At 39.0% G+C, this 17,204-nt stretch overlaps 1 protein-coding gene across 1 annotated transcript in view; it reads right to left on the bottom strand.

Moving 5' to 3' along the window:
- Window positions 1-17,204, bottom strand: part of NTRK2 (neurotrophic receptor tyrosine kinase 2) — a 310,504-nt gene that overhangs the window by 75,934 nt on the left and 217,366 nt on the right. The window contains exon 13 of the mRNA XM_023537782.1: window positions 6,667-6,797. Within this exon, the coding sequence (XP_023393550.1) occupies window positions 6,667-6,797 (131 nt within the window). The remainder of the gene's footprint in view (window positions 1-6,666; window positions 6,798-17,204) is intronic.

Here is a 17,204-nt window from a genome sequence, read left to right as displayed (position 1 = left end):
ACTTATGCTAAAGAACAATGTTAATCAATTAAGCAAGTCTGGACCATACAGATGATTAAAACTTTTAACAAGCCACGATTAAAAGTTCTATAATTTCTGTTCGTAGAGACTTGTAAGATCGGAATTAATAGCACTTTCTGTAACATTATGTCCTGTTAAGGTATACAAACAATTTTTTTAGGGCAATACTGACAAATGTTCTCTTAAATATACTAATCTTGTTTTCATCCATTTTCATTTTGTGAGAACAAGTCTTCTCTATGGAAATGGAGAAGTGGGGAGGAAGCACAGAAATGGGAGGAAAGGGAAAGGGACTTTTCATTAATCAAGATGTGAGTACTGATATGATGACTGTCATTAAAAAAGAAAGAAAGAAAATAGCCATCCGTCTTCTAAATAAACTTGCCTGGGCAGAGCACTTGAGTGGATGAATGCTGGACGAACTTTCCCATCTATGAATTGTTTCACTGTTCCAGAATTGGAAAGAATGAGCTTTCCTTTTTAAGCCCTTATTCTGTCCTTAAATGTATCCTGAGACAACTGGCTCTAGTTGCTTCTTTTCCATAGGTGGCCTCAGGTATGCTATGTGGCCGCCTAATATGGTTGGACCACTGGTTGGTAGGTGGCCTGGCATGAAGACTGAGTGGAATAATTAGACATTAGTATTTTTCTTTTTGAGGAATCTGAATATGAGTAACAGAGACTATGTGAGCAGCAGTCGGCATGGAGGCAGCAGGCAAATACTAGAGAACAGCAGAGGCAAGAGATAGCTGAACTACATTAGGAGGGAAGCCTAGAGGATAATCTCTGCTGTCCCCTGCTGAGAGCATAAGAAAAGGGGGCAATCATAAGGGCTGGCTCAGATCCTGAGTGAACTTTTGACTCCCAACAGTTCCAGTAACAGTGAGGCCTAGCTGTCCTGAAGTTCCTATTCGAGTTGGTCATCTTTCAGTTTTTCCTGTTGGGTCTCTTTCTCCCTTCTTTTGGCTATAGCCTTCCTAATATTCTTTCGAGGAAACAGTACTTTCCACATTCAGTCAATGTGTGTTGAGTAGAGTAAACCCCATCTCCCATTTCCAGGGATATGCATGTGACAGACACTGGGATAATCAGAATATTCTGTTCCCGTGGCCAGAGGGCCTAGTGACACAACTCAAGGCAAGCCAGTAGGAGTTGGCCCTTAGACTCTTATATAATTACTGGGATACAGGAGCTCTTTTTTGGGGTTACTAGGATAACAGGATCTAAGCCCAGAGCTATTACTGCCAAATCTTTACCACAGTATGGGGTTCACCTGCCTGAGAATGGAGTCTTAATATATAGAGGAAAGGAGAGCCAAGATAGATTAAACAGATGACAGATAGATAATGATAGATGATAGATAGATAGATGATAGATAGATAGATAGATAGATAGATAGATAGATAGATAGATAAATAGATAGATAGATAGATAGATAGATAGATAGATAGATAGATAGATAGATAGATAGATAATAGATCAGACAGACAGACAGACAAAGAATTGATTCCCTGGATCTAGCAGTGCTAGAAGCTGGGACACCAGTAGTAAGGCTTCCCAGTAGCCTGAACAATACCTTTTCTGCTTATTGGGTTTCTAATGAGCAGTATACTGCTCTTCTTATCAAAGTTGATTGTGATATTTCACTTATATTCCCCTGAGGCCAAAGCCCTCACTTGAGAATCTAGTTTTCCTTATTTCCACCCATTCCCTTGAATTACATTTCTTCATGGGAAAACGTAAAAGTGTCTTTCCTTCTTACATACAAATGAGCACAACTAACACACTCCTTTTATTACTGGATAAGTGGCATTGTGCTGAATTTCCTCAATTTGGTTTCCAGAGTATGTTTAAAATTCAATAAATAAAAATGTTGTGCACAGTGGGCACTGGACTAATGAAGAGGACTGAGATGTCATCCTAGGTCTCACAATAAGTGACCTTATTCAAGCTGCATGACTTTGGATGGGTCAATAATCCTCTTTGGATTCCTGTGTCCTCACTGGCAAAACATGAGAGTTAAGCTAGAGAATAGCAATAACAGCTCTGTATAGCTGTACAGTGATTCCATGACTTGTAAAATAATTCCTCATTAGATTACGTTATTCTCTATATATTATCTTTACAGTTCCTTTTATCTATAAAATTCTATGACTACCAACAGCTCATCAAATCATTTCCTTACTTAGAAATGCCAACTGCTAACTCTTTACTTTTTTGAAAGGTTATTATTTCTGTAATCTATCTGTCCGTTCATCCATCCATCTACCCATCCATCCATCCCTTCATTCATTTAACAAGCATTTATTGCTTGTTATGTTGCTACATATTATGAATGTGCTAAAAAGACATGGTTCTCACCCTCAGGAATATGCCACTATGGAGGAGACTGACATTCATGCCTTTGATTAAACAAGCCCATGAATACAATTACAACCTTGACGAATGCTGTAAAGAACAAGTACAGATGACTTAATAGCATATAATAGGAAGGTCTGACCTAGATGTGGGAGCAGGCAAGGGGAGGTCTCCCAGAAGAGGAGCAGCTTGAACTGAAAGCTGATGAGTGGGAGTCATGTGGACCAAGGCTCTGGGCTAAGGACCTCCAGAAATGGGAATGGCAACAATGTGTTGGATGCTATTTGTTATCGCCTCAGTGTGATGTGCCAGAGGGTTTATTAGTGAACTCTTCTAAAACCCTTGGTGAAGAAAATCATAATTATTTCCTCTGTTGACAAGAAGATATTCAGAAACAAACGAATGAAAAAGCAAAAATCCTAAGTTAAGAAAGTGTCTGCTGAACTCAGATTTCACCATTTCTTGTCTTGCCAAGTCTTCCTGTGCAGCATCTCTCACTTGCTTTCACTTACACCTCAAGGGAGTCACTCAACTTCCCTGGATCTTGGTCTTTTTATTTATCAAACATGAGACTTGGGATATATATGATTTCTAAGGTCTCTTCGTATTTGACATTATGTGTTTCTAGAAATACACCTGAGTTAGTGGAGAGGGGGAGGAGAGACTATGAATCCTTGAGAGCACACTTGTGGCTATATTTAAAAAACAAAAATCAGCATGCATTCACGGTACAAGAAAGTGTTGTAGGAATTGTAGTTATTGAAATGCAGACGAAAATAGCTGATGTATCCAATACAGGGAAACTGCTATGAAACGCGTTTCCTTGGCAATTGAGTTACTTAAAGATAAAGTAACCCATTTTGATCAAAGACTGGTTTCTCTGTTTCTCATCCTCTCTAAGGGTTCTTCATCTGTAACTCATTATAAAGGGAAAAATAGTTGACAAATTCATTTCACTAAAAAACAAAGGTTATCCAAAAGTATCTAGAAAATGGCAATCTGAATGGATCCAAATAAGCAAATACTCTAATGAGAGAGGCATGCTCAGCCCCCACGTGCCCTTGAGTGCCCTGCACATGCCTTAGGATCACTTCCTTCTTAAACTGGTTCCTGTGGCTCTCTCAAGCTCTTAAATCGTTTGGGGCAAACACCAGGATTTAAAGGAATCTGACATCTGTCAGTCTGAATGCAAAGCCTTGGATTTCAAAACAGTCAGTTCCTTCTAGAGAAGGAAAAAGGACAATAGCTGCTATTTCTTAGCATGCATAATCAATGCTGCAAGGGTTGCTAGGCAACAGGCAGAAAGACTGTCAAACATCCCTGGGTGCCTCCAATGGAAGAACAGCCCGGGCAGCTACTCCTCAGAGGTGACAAGCTGTGCAGGACCTGGAAGCTGCTTTCAGTTTGTGTCATTCCTTTAAAAAAATCCCTTTATTCTGGTCAGGACTAAACTGTAGACATTTTCCTTCCAGGCTCATTAGATAGTCATTGAATACACTTCCAATTGGCCCAATCAGTCCTAAAAATGAGCAGGTCAGGCTGGCAGGAGACAGCTCTGTGAAAGGTCCATGTGTTATTCTGATCCAATTCATCTTGGAGTCCATGGAAGATGTGACTTGTTCCTTGGTGGCTGCAGGCTCTAGATTGCAGAAAGTTAAAATGCACATCCTCCCAAAGCTTGTAATCATTCTAGCAAACATAAGCAAAGCCTCCAATTTCAACAAAAATGCACATTCAAGGTCATTGAGATGAGACTTCTTCATTATGCGACCTTAAAGTTGGAATGAATATTTAAGCTGTAGGCATTTTATCCTTTCTACTTGAAATTAAATAGTTTCATTTCAGTTTCAATGACAAGAGGACTAACTAAGAGAAGGAGTCAGGATTTGATAAATCTATTTCTTGTTTTGTTTTGTTTTGTTTTGTTTTGTTTTGTTTTGTTTTGTTTTGTTTTGTTTAGCAGTGTTGATGAAAGAGCAAACAGTTATCACAGGTCATTAATTTACAAACACTTATTTGGCAAAGCCAGGAAGTACATGAGGAATAGGTTCTGGGTTTGGGTCAGAGGAAGGAGTAGGGTTATGACTGGGATTTAAAGCAGATAAGAAGCCTCACTGACAGTGGTGATGGGAAATAGCCCAAGTGGAAATAGGCCTTGGGCAGGACAAGTTGCTACACATTGCTGTTGCTGGCTAAGCTTTTACCATAACTAACCCAAGCCCTAGCATCTTGTTTTAAGCAGATGTTTGGAAGGAAATAAAACATATGAGTTGAGGGCACTCTGGATTTAGCTACTCAACACCCTCCTCTTAGAGGCATTGCAAGAAGTAAAGAGAGGTAGGCCTAGAATAAGAAATGATACTAAGATGAAAGGTTATACCAAGAAATTTTGTGAATCTACGTCTATACCTGGCTAAGGTCTCCCAGCTATTCCTACACTGTCAACTGGGTTTCTCTAATCTCTCGGGATTTTCTCACATTCAAAGATTCTCACCTTGCGACCCCATGAAGTGAATTCAGTCTGAAGGCCTGACTTAGTTCCCAGGTGACCCCCAAATGGCAGTGGGAAACATGGGCCTGGAACGTGAATCCATAGTCTTCAGTTTCCTTGTCTATAACACATGACTAGATTAGAATTAGATGTTCCCTAAGCTTCTTCCAGCTCTCACATTTTATCCGTCTATGAATCTCCAAAAATAGAGGCACCTTTTGGTCTCATTTATCCAAAGAGAAAAAAAAGATAACAGAAGAAAGCAAAAACTGCAGATTTAACACTGCCAAATGTTCTGAACATTTTGTGCTTAAAAAAAAATAACAAACTTTTTGAGTAAATAAAAGAGGAAGCAATAGCAGCAGCAAAAATTAAACGTCCCCAAAGTCACTGCAGGATTCTTACTTTACACCTTTACCCATTTGACCTCACCTCTCTCTTGCATCTCCTTTCCTCTCTTTACTTCTGTCTCACTCCCCCTGCTCCATTTGCTGTTTATTTGATAGCTATTGCATTTATCATCCCTAGAAAGGTCTGACCTGTATTCACTCCAAAGTGCAGGTTTTAGGAGCCTCTGCTGAGAGTCTAGGAGTATTCATGCCACTCAGGTTACTTTTGATGACGAGAAAAGCAAATACACAGTTTTTCATTTGGATGAACTTTAGCAGAAACTGTGTTTACTCCACAGGATGGGTAAGTTCAAGGATAATTTTCTCTCTCTTCTCAGTTACCTATTGCGTACATAGTTAAGTTTTTAATGTTAAGTACAATGGTAATGGAATATACATCTGATTTTAAAAAATGAAAAGTTGCCCTGGTTATAACTAGTAATCAAATGCCATTCATACAAACATTCTGTGTTTGGAAGAAAAAAAACTACAATAAAAAACAAAACCCAGTCATCTTATATTAAGCCAAGAAGTTACATTTTTATTACATTAACCATGTCCATATTCATTTGCCACTTAATTCATTTTATAAATATATCCATGCCTCTTTTCAGTGTTTTACATATGTTAATCAATACCTTGGTGAGGTTTTTTTTTTTTTTTTTTTGGACAATGCTTATATAAAAGATTTGCATAAATCTTCTCGTGCGATTTTTTTTTTCTTTAATTCTTATGTTTTAGAGAGCTCAGTGGAAATTTTATCCCCTTCAATAATGTTTATCTTATTGGAGACCAGGTCTCCTTTCTGAATTTCTGGGAAAATGTCTATGATGAAAGACCGTCAGGCTTTTTCAGTTTAGTAAAACCTTGTGTCTCCTAGGGTGGCAGAATCCACAAGAGCTGCCATCCACCCCAGGATAGAATTGTACCTGCACCGTACAAAATCCTGGGGCCTTGGAAACAGTTGAGAAGGACATGATAAAATAGAACAGAAGATCTCAGAACAGAAGTCAAGAGAGGATGTGAACTCCATAGTCTCCCTTCCAGAACCTCAACATGAGACAAGACCAGCTGAGTGTGGCACAAGCGCCAGGCAATCCAAGGAGACAGGTTGAGTTGCCAAGACTTAGCTGGTTACATTTTATCTGACCCCACTGACCTCCATCCAGGAAGAGTAGCTCAGAGCTATTCATAGACTGCAGACTTAGGTTGCCCCTAAGAAGAACCTCCAATAGTTGGTTATACTCCAAATATCCTTCCCATTATCCATTTAGTTAAAGGAATTTGAACACATCCATCACAGCAGACACAATTTGCTTCTAAATTGGCCACTAAAATAAAATAAAGTAACACTTCCATACATTACTGTGACCATGGATAATGAGACATTCTGGAGTGTTCTCTTACCTTCACTGCCACCAAGATCTTGTCCTGCTCAGGACAGAGGTTATAGCATTCAGCTAGGAAAACTTTTCCAAAGGCTCCTTCGCCTAGCTCCCTTTTCAGAACAATGTTATGTCTCTTGATGTGCTGAACAACTGTAAAACAAAGACAGAATGGAAATTGGAATTGAAGCATGCAGAGGTGAAGGCAGAGAGTAGGGAGTCGGTGGCCTGCATCCTGAGCTTGCAGGCCTAGATTCTCGTTTCTGTACACAGCAAAACAAAGGAGAAGTTCAGTGTCCATCCTCACAGTCCATCCCAAATGGCTGGGAGGCAGTTGCATCAGGTTGCTCTCAGAGCTCAGTTATTGTTTTTGATAGAACTAAAGTAGTGACCTAGCTGTTGGCAGCAGAATGTCATTAATGAACTTTACAGACTAGGGAAGGGGAGAAATGAGAAAGAAATGAACCTTAATGGCAGTCCTCTTACAAGCCAGATGCTTTGCATATATTTGTTAGTCATGTGTCTAGTGGGGGAAAGGCAGAGACACAGCCAGGAATCCCTAATTCTTCGTTAAGCTGCCTTAGACTCCTGAGGGAGAGAGGCCCAGAGAACACAAAGGGAAAATGCAAGACCTGCTCTGCATATGAAAGCTTTGTCCTTACCCCAGTTCTAGTCTTTTGGTGAGTGAGCTAGACCATGGTTGATCCTCAATAATTCCCTTTGTTTAGACTAGAAATTTCTAGACTGTGCTAAAGGCTGCCTTTTTTAGTCCCTTTTTAAGATCATGCCCTAGTCTTGGCTCTCCAAAGTCAAGAAGAGACAAGAATAGATGCACCTGGGGAAGAGAGAGTATCCACCACCACCACCACCCCGTCTCAATCTAGAGCAGAGCTGCCCCTTGTCATTCATCGATATGCCTTCCTGGGGAATAAGGCAGGAGACAGTCAAAGGTCCTTTGAAGCCTATTAGTTATAAGGTGGAATGCAGAGCAAAGCAATACTCAGAAGGACAGAGCCAGTGGAGAAGCCCAAAAGGAGATTGCAGAGGACAGAACTGCAGTGTGTGCATGTGCCTCTTCATTTGCATATCAAATGTGGACTTCCCTAGCACAGGGGTACCTTCACGTTGTTGGTTACCATTTTTTTCTGAACTCCTCATCTCCGAATGGCAGTATTCAAAGGGAATTGTGACTCTCTCTAGAGCTTGGAATGTGTGGCCAACAATGTTCTTTCACTCTCACAAACCCGTGAAGCATTCCTCCCTGCATTTTCTACATGGGGAAACTAGATCTGCAGGAATTTTTATGTTCCTCAGTGTGGAAATGAAGAAGTTGGGTTTGGACCCAGGCCTGTCTGAATCCAGAGTCTATGTTTTTCCTTCTAGACCACAAAGTTTCTCTTCAATTATAAATTGTGTTAAGCATGACAAGAGAAATAGAATACTATAATAGAATAAAAAGTAAAAATAATCTCCCAGCTTCTTCTCTGCTAAGTTCTCTTATTAAAGGTCAGTTTAAATCCTCATTCCTTCAAAGAACTTTCCAAGACCACTTTGACCACCAAAGACCTCCTTCTCTGGACTCATATTATAGCTTGTGCTTAGTCGAACTCTGACTTATCCCTCAATTATTTCACCTCTGTAAACTCCCTGAGGTTAAGAGTAAGCTCTATCTACCTCCTGTTACTTCAAGTGCTGAGCCTATGGAAAGGTCTTATTACTATTGGTTAATTTGATAACCTTTCTTTAAAAGTTTTTTCTTGACTGCTCACTGTATTATAAAAACAAAATACAAAGCATATCTCTGCAGTTTGAATAATACTGCATTTAAAAAACAGACTATTACTAGTGTGTTAGAAGCACCGCTGTGTTCTTTCTTAATTGTAGCCATTTCCTTACTCGCCTCTCAAGGATAAGTACTATCCTGAATTTTCTGTCAATCATTTTCTTTATAGGTTGGCTACTAATGGTATATCCCTAATGAGATATTGTTTGGCTTTGCCTGATTTTGAACCGAAATAAATGGAATCATACTATATGTGTTCTTCCATATCTTTCACTACGCAATGTCCTTGAGATTGAGTTATATTGAGTTATAGTGTGTGTTGTAATTCTTTTGCTTTTATTACTTTATAATATTCTGTGGAAGGACTGTACCACCATTTATTTACCCATTCTATGCTGATAAACATGCTATACAGCTTCTTTTTAGATAAAACTTGATATAAAATGGAAGTGGTAATTAAGGTTTTGCTTTAATAGGATTTTTTCCCCTGATAATTTATGTGGTTTGGAGCAATGACAGCTTCCATGGGCCTCTGGGAACTCAGGGTGATAAAAATGAAAAGGTCTTTTATGAGCAACAATATTAATGAATATAAGAATGTATATTAATTTCTCATGCTCTAGTAGCAATGCCAGAATTTAAGAGGAGAGAATTGTGTTCATTAGGTAGAGTGCCCATATAAAGAGACAAATGTAATTCTTGCAGAGAATTAGCTGCCTTATTTAAAACTAATATTTAACTGTATGGTTGTCAGATGTTCATTGGGAATTAAATTGCCGCTTGATTTACTTTACACTCTAACCAGATCAAGGCAAGTATTTAACTTATTTTGCATTTGATTTACATTTTTTTTCTTTTTAATTTTCCAAGCAGGAGACATAGTTGGTGGGAAATAAGTTTATAACGCTATGGACAAAGGGACAATTTCATCATCTTCAAAATTAAAATCTGATGAGACCAGTTTTCTCTTGTTGACCTAGAAAGCAGTAAATGCATCTTTTCTTTAAGAAATGACTATTTTGTATTAATTTATTTTGTTGATTTGGGACATAAGATATACGAATGGTAGCCCTTTGCCAGTGTATTTCTCCTAAATACAATGAATTTCTCTTTTATAAGACTGAAAGTCACTTAAGGGCACAGGTAACAATTTTGTGTTTGTATTTGCATTCCTAACAGAACCGCACAGCGCTTTGCAAATAGTTGTTGCTACCAAATATTTGTTAAAAAAATGTGCTGAATGATAATAAGATGGCAGGCAAATACTGTTTAATTATAAACAGTATTTGACAAACCAATCAGGTATGGAGGCAATTAAGCAGCCCAGTTCTCTGAGATGTCAGGAGTGGGGAGAACAACTGATCTGAGGCTATCACAGCATTGAGCAAGAATTTCTTCCCATTCTCCCCCAAGAGAGCATGAGGACTTATCCCTATCTGCCTCATTTCCTATTTCCTGCAATCACCACAGGAAGTCCTCGGTACCCTCATAGGGCATTCTTCTTTACCCAGCCTCTCATTCCAACTTTGCTCATAAGTGCTCCCATCTGAATCATTGCTCACCCCTTCGCCTCCCTTACAAACCTTTCCCCGGGCCCTCTGGGCTCACTCCCTGTCATCCATGAGCTCCTTATATCCCCAACCTCTCCTTAAACTTCTCTTTTCCTTCTTACTCAAGTAAAACCTTGGCTATGCCCTGAGGACATCCATGCCTTTCCCCTGTAGCCCTCTCAAATGGAAGCCTTCTCACCCCTTATCCCAGGGACTTTAGGGCCCTTGTGCCTGATTTCTGGCTGTTACTCTCTCTCTCTCTTGCTAGAGCCCCAGCTATTACAAAGAATCTATCCTTGAGAGCCATCAGCCTATACCACCTCTGCCCCTTCACTGCTGACACCTTGGTTACTCCTCTCATCCACTGAGCCCCTGGCTCACATTTCCCCTTTCCACCCTACCAGTGCCGTCATTCTCAGGGCTTGAGGCACAAGAGAGATCTAGTAGCTTGCCTAAGATGTGGAAACACGAGGTTGCCATTTATCCTGCATCTTTCAACAATGCAGTTAAGAAGAGAGGCTTTGGGAGGTTTGGTTTGGCTGTTTGCATGGCATTAAGCTGACATTTTCTAAGAGCAAGACTTTCTTAATGAAGGAAGCAATGCACTGATTGACATTCTGGACAAGGTCCTTATCTCATTGTGGACTAGCACTTTGAATATCACTGACTTAAAGAGCCCTATGAACATTTCCATTCATTTTATACAAAATATCCTGAATGAAGTAAGTCTAAGGACTCCATGATTAATAAGCTATCAGGTAAGCAAGTAAACTCTGTTCTGAACTTTAGAGACTTGAGTAAAATCACCTCAAACCCAATGTGAATAACTAATAAAAATAAATAAATAAATGACCAAATTCCACCATAAATAGCTTTCTAGATTTGGAGAAAAACTCAAAGCAATGGTTGAGTTTTTTTAAAAAAAATTTTATAGGAAATGTTTCTTTTTAAACTTCACCCTACCAAATGAAAAGGAGGTATCAATAAGAGGTGTAGGTGGTGCAGGAAATACACCTCCAGTTTTGTGTGATCTGCAGACTGATCTATATATGTTATTGTAGTCAAAACAAAGAATGTGATTAGATTATTGTGCAAATAGATCTACTCTGTATAATCAGGAAGAAATTGATGACCAGCAAGAGTAATCAAGATGAGTAGCTAAGAACTGTGTAGCTGTCTTTGCTATTAATGGAATTTTCCAGAGTGGGAATTTGGGGCCCTTGGTCATTTGCTTCACGATACCAGAATTGAATAGATTTCGGTTTTGTATTAGTATCACATTACAGTCACTGAAAAACACATTTTGTTGCAAAGTAGCTTTGGTCATTTACAGAGATGTTGGCAGTTTCAGCTGGTCTAAATTGAATTCCTGGTATCGATATCTCCTAGAAGTAAATATTCTATATATACACACATGCTATAGATAAAGTATTAATCCCTACCTATATCCATTACCATTATCTCTAAAACAAACAAACAAACAAACAAATCTCTATTCACTTAAGGTTGAAATAGGAAATGTGTCCTACCCATTTCCTCAGTAACGAGGTTTCCTAGAAAACCTTGCCCCAGGCGACATAAACTGCTCAGCACACAGACCTTAAATTTAGACATTTATTGAGGCTTTCATATATGCCAAGTATTAAGTGATCCGTAGTTCAAAGGAAAGATATTTTAAAGTTTTAAGCAGGAAGGTAAAAAGTAATTTACCCCCAGAAGATAATGTTCTGTGTTAGGAGCAGTCTCTGTTTCCCTACAGACATAAATGCAGGGCTTGCCTTGGCCGGTCCATTGCAGAGCGGGGCTGTGATGAGGAGAGATGGGAAGAGAACTTAAAGATCAGGAACACTGACTCAGTGGGCAAGTGAGACTTGGAAGGAGAAAGTGACTTCCCCAGGGCCACACAGCTAGAAGGTGGCCAAACTAGGACTCAGGTACCCCTGACTTTCAGAAGAGCAACCATTGGACTCTAACAGAGGCCCTATTAGAGACTACAAGCCCTGAGAGTTTCCTGACATTAAAATGAAAACCAGTGTTTCGTTTATTTAATTATCTTTTCCAGTAGGGCTTGAAGGATTCACATTTATCCACATTCACATTTATTATGGACTGAACATCTCATAATGAAGAATTTCATTAGAAAATGACGAATAAACATAGAGTATAAGTGTGAAAAGCAGGATATAAAAGTTAAATACCTTGAAAAACTCTTGAACTTGATCTCGATACAATCAAAAATTATTTACTAAATATCTTAATGTATATTTCATGGGCAGCTTATTGAAACAGATAAAATTATTTACTTTGTAACACTAAATTTGTATGAATGATGGGAACTATATTTTTAAATTTCATCTACATTTTTGTTAAAATACAAGTTTGTACTAAAATGAAAATAAATGTAATTAAGACCACAGACATAAAATATACCAGGGCAAGACACAGCCAAATATTCATAAATAACATTAATGATGAAATGGATCATGTAATAATACCAAGTCATTATTAAGCACTTTTCAGCAAAAAATCCCAATGTGCATTACCATCAATTAATTTTCATATTCCTCTGAATGAGGTCAATAGTCACATTTATTTTACAGATGACACCACAATTAATTGACTTACTTGTGGTCATAGAGCAATCCACTTATCTTTTTCCACGTGCTATTTCCAATAAATGAGGATAGAGGGAAGAAAGTGAGGGCCTAACATGTACTGATTGCTGTTATGAGCCAGAATATGTGTTGAGAGGTTTTTGGGATTATCAATCTTCATAGCAATCCAGTAGGGTATCTTTACTTTTGTTTTAAAATTAAAGTAAAAAGAAGAGGATTAGATGAGGTAAATAACTTAAGCAAGGTTGAATAATTGGTAATATGCAGAGTTTGAATTCTTTCCACTATAACACCCTACCTTTCTTTGGCCTTCTTATAAAACAAAATGAAAGTGAAAGTGTATGAGCTTGACTTTGTCAATCTAAAGGGTTGTGGGTCTACTTTTATTGATTTAACAGGTTCACTTCTAACAAGTCTATTTTTATCAGTTCAACAAGTGTTCATTAAGTACCTCCTACGGCTTGGGCATTTTTCTAGGGCCTAGAGGAAAGAATGAATAAAGTAACACTTGTCCTCAAAAATTTCACAACTAAAGGGACAAAAAACACATATACATATATCAATCATACCTTCTAACAACTTTGCTTCCTTCAGAAAAGATTCTAGGTACTTTACATGACCATGCAAAGACAAAACAAAATTTAAATAAGAATTCAAGTCAGGGAAAATGGAATGGAAGGCAAAGACAAGGCATTATGTAGAAATGCAAACATGCAAATTCTAGGGTCCCACGGGGTTATTAAAATTAAGTCATAATTTGACACTGAGCTTCTTGGCAACAGAAACTAAAAGAAACATATGATAACTTACAAAATTTACAAGCAAAAGTACAGTTATTCCTTATGGTAAGATTCTTCAATGGCATTTAGTTTTCAAAGGAATATTTTGTATGGATTTTACACAGGGGATCAATGTCCTCAACAATGGCCCTAGAGTAAATAGTTAGTTTCCAAAGACTGTTTCTCAAGGCAGAACTCAATAAAAGATAAACATATGACACAAAAGCCACCCTCAGCCAAAGCACTGCAGAGGGAGTCCACGGCTCTTATCATCATAATGGTATAAAAATCAATGTCTATGGGCATACTCGAGAATGCTTTGGAGATAAGGTTGAAGAATAGATGTAATTTTCTCAAACCTACTGCTGAGTCTAGAACGTATTAAACAATCAAAACTATTTTATGAATAAATAATAACATGAACATATAAAAATAGATGAATGATTGAATAAGAGATAAGAATAGTGGGAAAGAAGGTATTTAAGGTGGGGGAAGAAAATGAGCAAGGACGAGGAAGAGAAGTCCAGAGTGTATTTAGAAATAGTGATTTATCTTGATTTATTGCTGAAGAGAAAGTAGGCAACATGCTATAAAAGTAGATGAGATTGGATCAAGAGGACCTTGAATACCTCACTAGGTAGTTTGAACAAGTTTAGGTACTGATAAGTATGGATTCTTAGCCGGTGATGTCACTGCCCTTTGCTTTCATTTCTTCATCTTTAAATGAGGGAGTTGGAGCTAAATGGCATCTTAGATTGGCCCTGGCACACACATTCCACAATTCGTGAGTCCATGACTTTATTTTGTATATGAGTTCTGTGTAGCGCTATCGAAGATTTTTGAGCATCATAGAAAAGTGATTAGGACAAATCATTAAATTATTCTGGCAGTGGTAAACTGGAGGCAGAGAAGTCAGTTAGCGTGTGGCTCTAAAGCTTGTTCTCACAGAGGCCCATGCTAAGCCAAGAGTGGAATCCATCCAGTTATCATCCATCTTTCCTTGCCAGCCCCTAGTCCACTAAATGCACACAGCTCAGAGTGACTGACCTCAGGGGAGCTCAGGTCAAGTCTGTGACCCCCAAGAGAACAGAGCGTGTTGTCTAGGATGAATCCTCTGATGTTTTCAGGAAAAGACAGAGAACAAAGAGCCATAGAACCAAACAAAACTGAACAAATCAGAAAGGCAGGAGAAAAGGCCATGAATGAGCTTGAGGAGAGCAGAAGTCAGACTTCTGGGGGCAGAGAGGTAAATGGGAAGTGAAGCCATGGAGGTGGTGAGTGGAGACTGCATGTATGGGAGGTCAGAGGCAGACCGGTAGGTCTAGAGATAGCAAGTTGACTCTAGAGGATGGAGGCTGGGGGACTTTTGAGAAGGGAGAAATTTGAGGGTGTTTGTAAGTTAAGAAGAATATTAGGCAGTAAGAAATTAAATAGGCATCAAAAGAAAGGAAGGAAAGAAAGGAGAAAGAGTGGGAGGGAGGAAAACTGGTGGGACAGATTCTTGGGGAAGCCACTGAGAGTACAATGGGCTGGAGGAAGCAGAAAAATTCTGAAACAGAGAGGAAAGATTTTGAGTGAGCCACCTTCTGAGGGCCTTAACTTTGATGCTCATGACAGCATTGAGCCACTGAAGGAAGAAGTGGACTTTCAGGGATCCTCAAGGTCCCTATCATGGGCCTTTGAGCTAAGCCTGGCAATGAGTTCAATGATGAACAAGATAGATTCTTGCAAAATGACTTCACACTCCTGGGAGAACACCAAGTACCAATTTGGATGCCCCATACAACATCTGATAGTAGCAAATGACTCTCTCCTTCTAAAGCAAATTTTAATACCCCCATGCTGAATGAGAGCAGAACAGCTGTGGAGGGAGGCAGGAGTGGTGCTTAATGTAACCTGAACATTACAGTAAATAAAGGCAGTCGAGTTATTTGAAGTTAAATGCCCAAAACTTCTTGTAGAAAACAGGCAAGGAGGGGGAAGCCCCAGAAATCTTTCAAGCTGTTAGACTGAAGGGAACACCACACTTCAAAATACACATACGGCACATCCTTCGCTTTGACAGCCCCTAACAGCCAAAATTATATCTGTTCTACACATTGGCATGTGGTAGAATTGGATTGATTTGCCCTGACAGCCCTCTGTGCTGGAACAATACTTGTCAGTCAGCCTCGGCAATGTTTGTATTTTCAAGAATAATTATGCAGAATGATTGTACAAAATCCTGGCTGGTGGGCTAGACAGTCTTATCTGCCTACCTCTCCGACACTGTGTCCCTGAGCCCCAGAGCCCTTAATTCTCCTGAGGATGGAAAACATCCCTTTAACACCTGGCCCCAAGCTACATAAACCTCCATTTGAGGGTTCCATGTTGATATCTATTCTGTCACTTGGTATCCTCCACTCCTAGGCCTTCAATCTTTTGTTTGAGGTGGGATAATTCACAAACCACACCATTACACATTCAGGGGCTTCCCTGACCTATGTCTTAATTTTGAACAGTTTATCCTAATATAAATATACATGAGTAACATATATATACACACACACACACACACACACACACACACACACATATACACACACATACATATATATATGTGTGTGTGTGTATATATATATACATACATGCACACATATATATAAAAATATATGTGCACATACTTTAGTGAGGGGGCAGGAATTGATAAGAGAAATGCAGAAATGCTATCAGAATGTGAAAAAATGGTGATAAGACAATTAAGCAAAGTGTTATGTGAGTGGCTCACTTAGGAAAGGCTCTGTAAAGTCATTGACTGAACTTTAGAAAAGCAGATTGGAGTCTTATGAGGAAATCTCTGAACACAAGGGGCAAGCACTTAGCCTATAAGCAATTAAAAGCCAGTGGGCATTTTATGAGGTCTAGAATTCCATACCAGATTCCAAGGCTTCTTTCCTCAGCTGTAGACTCTGCCCTAATTCCACAGAAAGGCAGATGCTCAGTAGAACTCATAACCAACGATACGTGCCCAAGTCTGCAAGATGGAGAGTCACAGACAAGATTTGAGGTGCCTCCCAAATGTTTGCCATCTCTGGATGGCTTTCTGTCCAATTAATATGCAAAGCAAAGTCTTTTGATATTTCCTCTTTAATGTGCTTGAGAACTCATATTTCAATAAGTAATGCTAATGTTTATTTTCTTTTAAGGATTTTGCAATACTTGCAGCATCTCTCAGTCTAACATACTTTCTCCCTACCCTATTTCACCATTTAAGCAATTATGTGAAAAAAACTGTGTTTGGTCTGTGGAAGGATCAAGAATGCATAAGGGGAGAGAAAGTCAGTGGTCACTAATTGTATGTCTGCAGTGCTCTAGGCATTATGTTAAGCATTGTGCATATATTCTCTTATTCAGACATCCTGACAGACTTAGGAAGAGTTATCACCATCTCCATTTTAAGACTGTGGTAACTGAGTCTTGGAGATTTTAGGTAATTTGCCCTGAAACAAACAGCTGGAAAGTGGGCAAGGCAAGCTAGGACTGGCTTCAATACCCATGCAGTCTCTCTCAACAGAACACGAATCTCTCCCCCAGAGGATGCACACTCTAACAGAGAGATGACACAATTACACAAATATTGCTGTTAAAAGGAGAACACAAGAATTGCCACGACATAGGTAAAAAATAAAGGTTAAGGGTATTTAGAAGAAAAAAAAGTAGATCCTTTGAGGATAGTATTTGGAGTTGGAGGACATGCCATTTGAATTTTCTCTTGTAAGTTGAGCAGGGCTTGAAACGTTGGTTGGAAAGAAGGGTCTTGTTGGATAATGATTATGACATTTCCAAAATGCCAG

This window comes from Pteropus vampyrus, unplaced genomic scaffold (assembly GCF_000151845.1).
Source record: "Pteropus vampyrus isolate Shadow unplaced genomic scaffold, Pvam_2.0 Scaffold199, whole genome shotgun sequence".
In the NCBI taxonomy this organism is placed as follows: Eukaryota; Metazoa; Chordata; class Mammalia; order Chiroptera; family Pteropodidae; genus Pteropus; species Pteropus vampyrus.
Note: the sequence above shows the minus strand (reverse complement) of the source record. Positions and strands in the feature narration are given on the sequence as shown.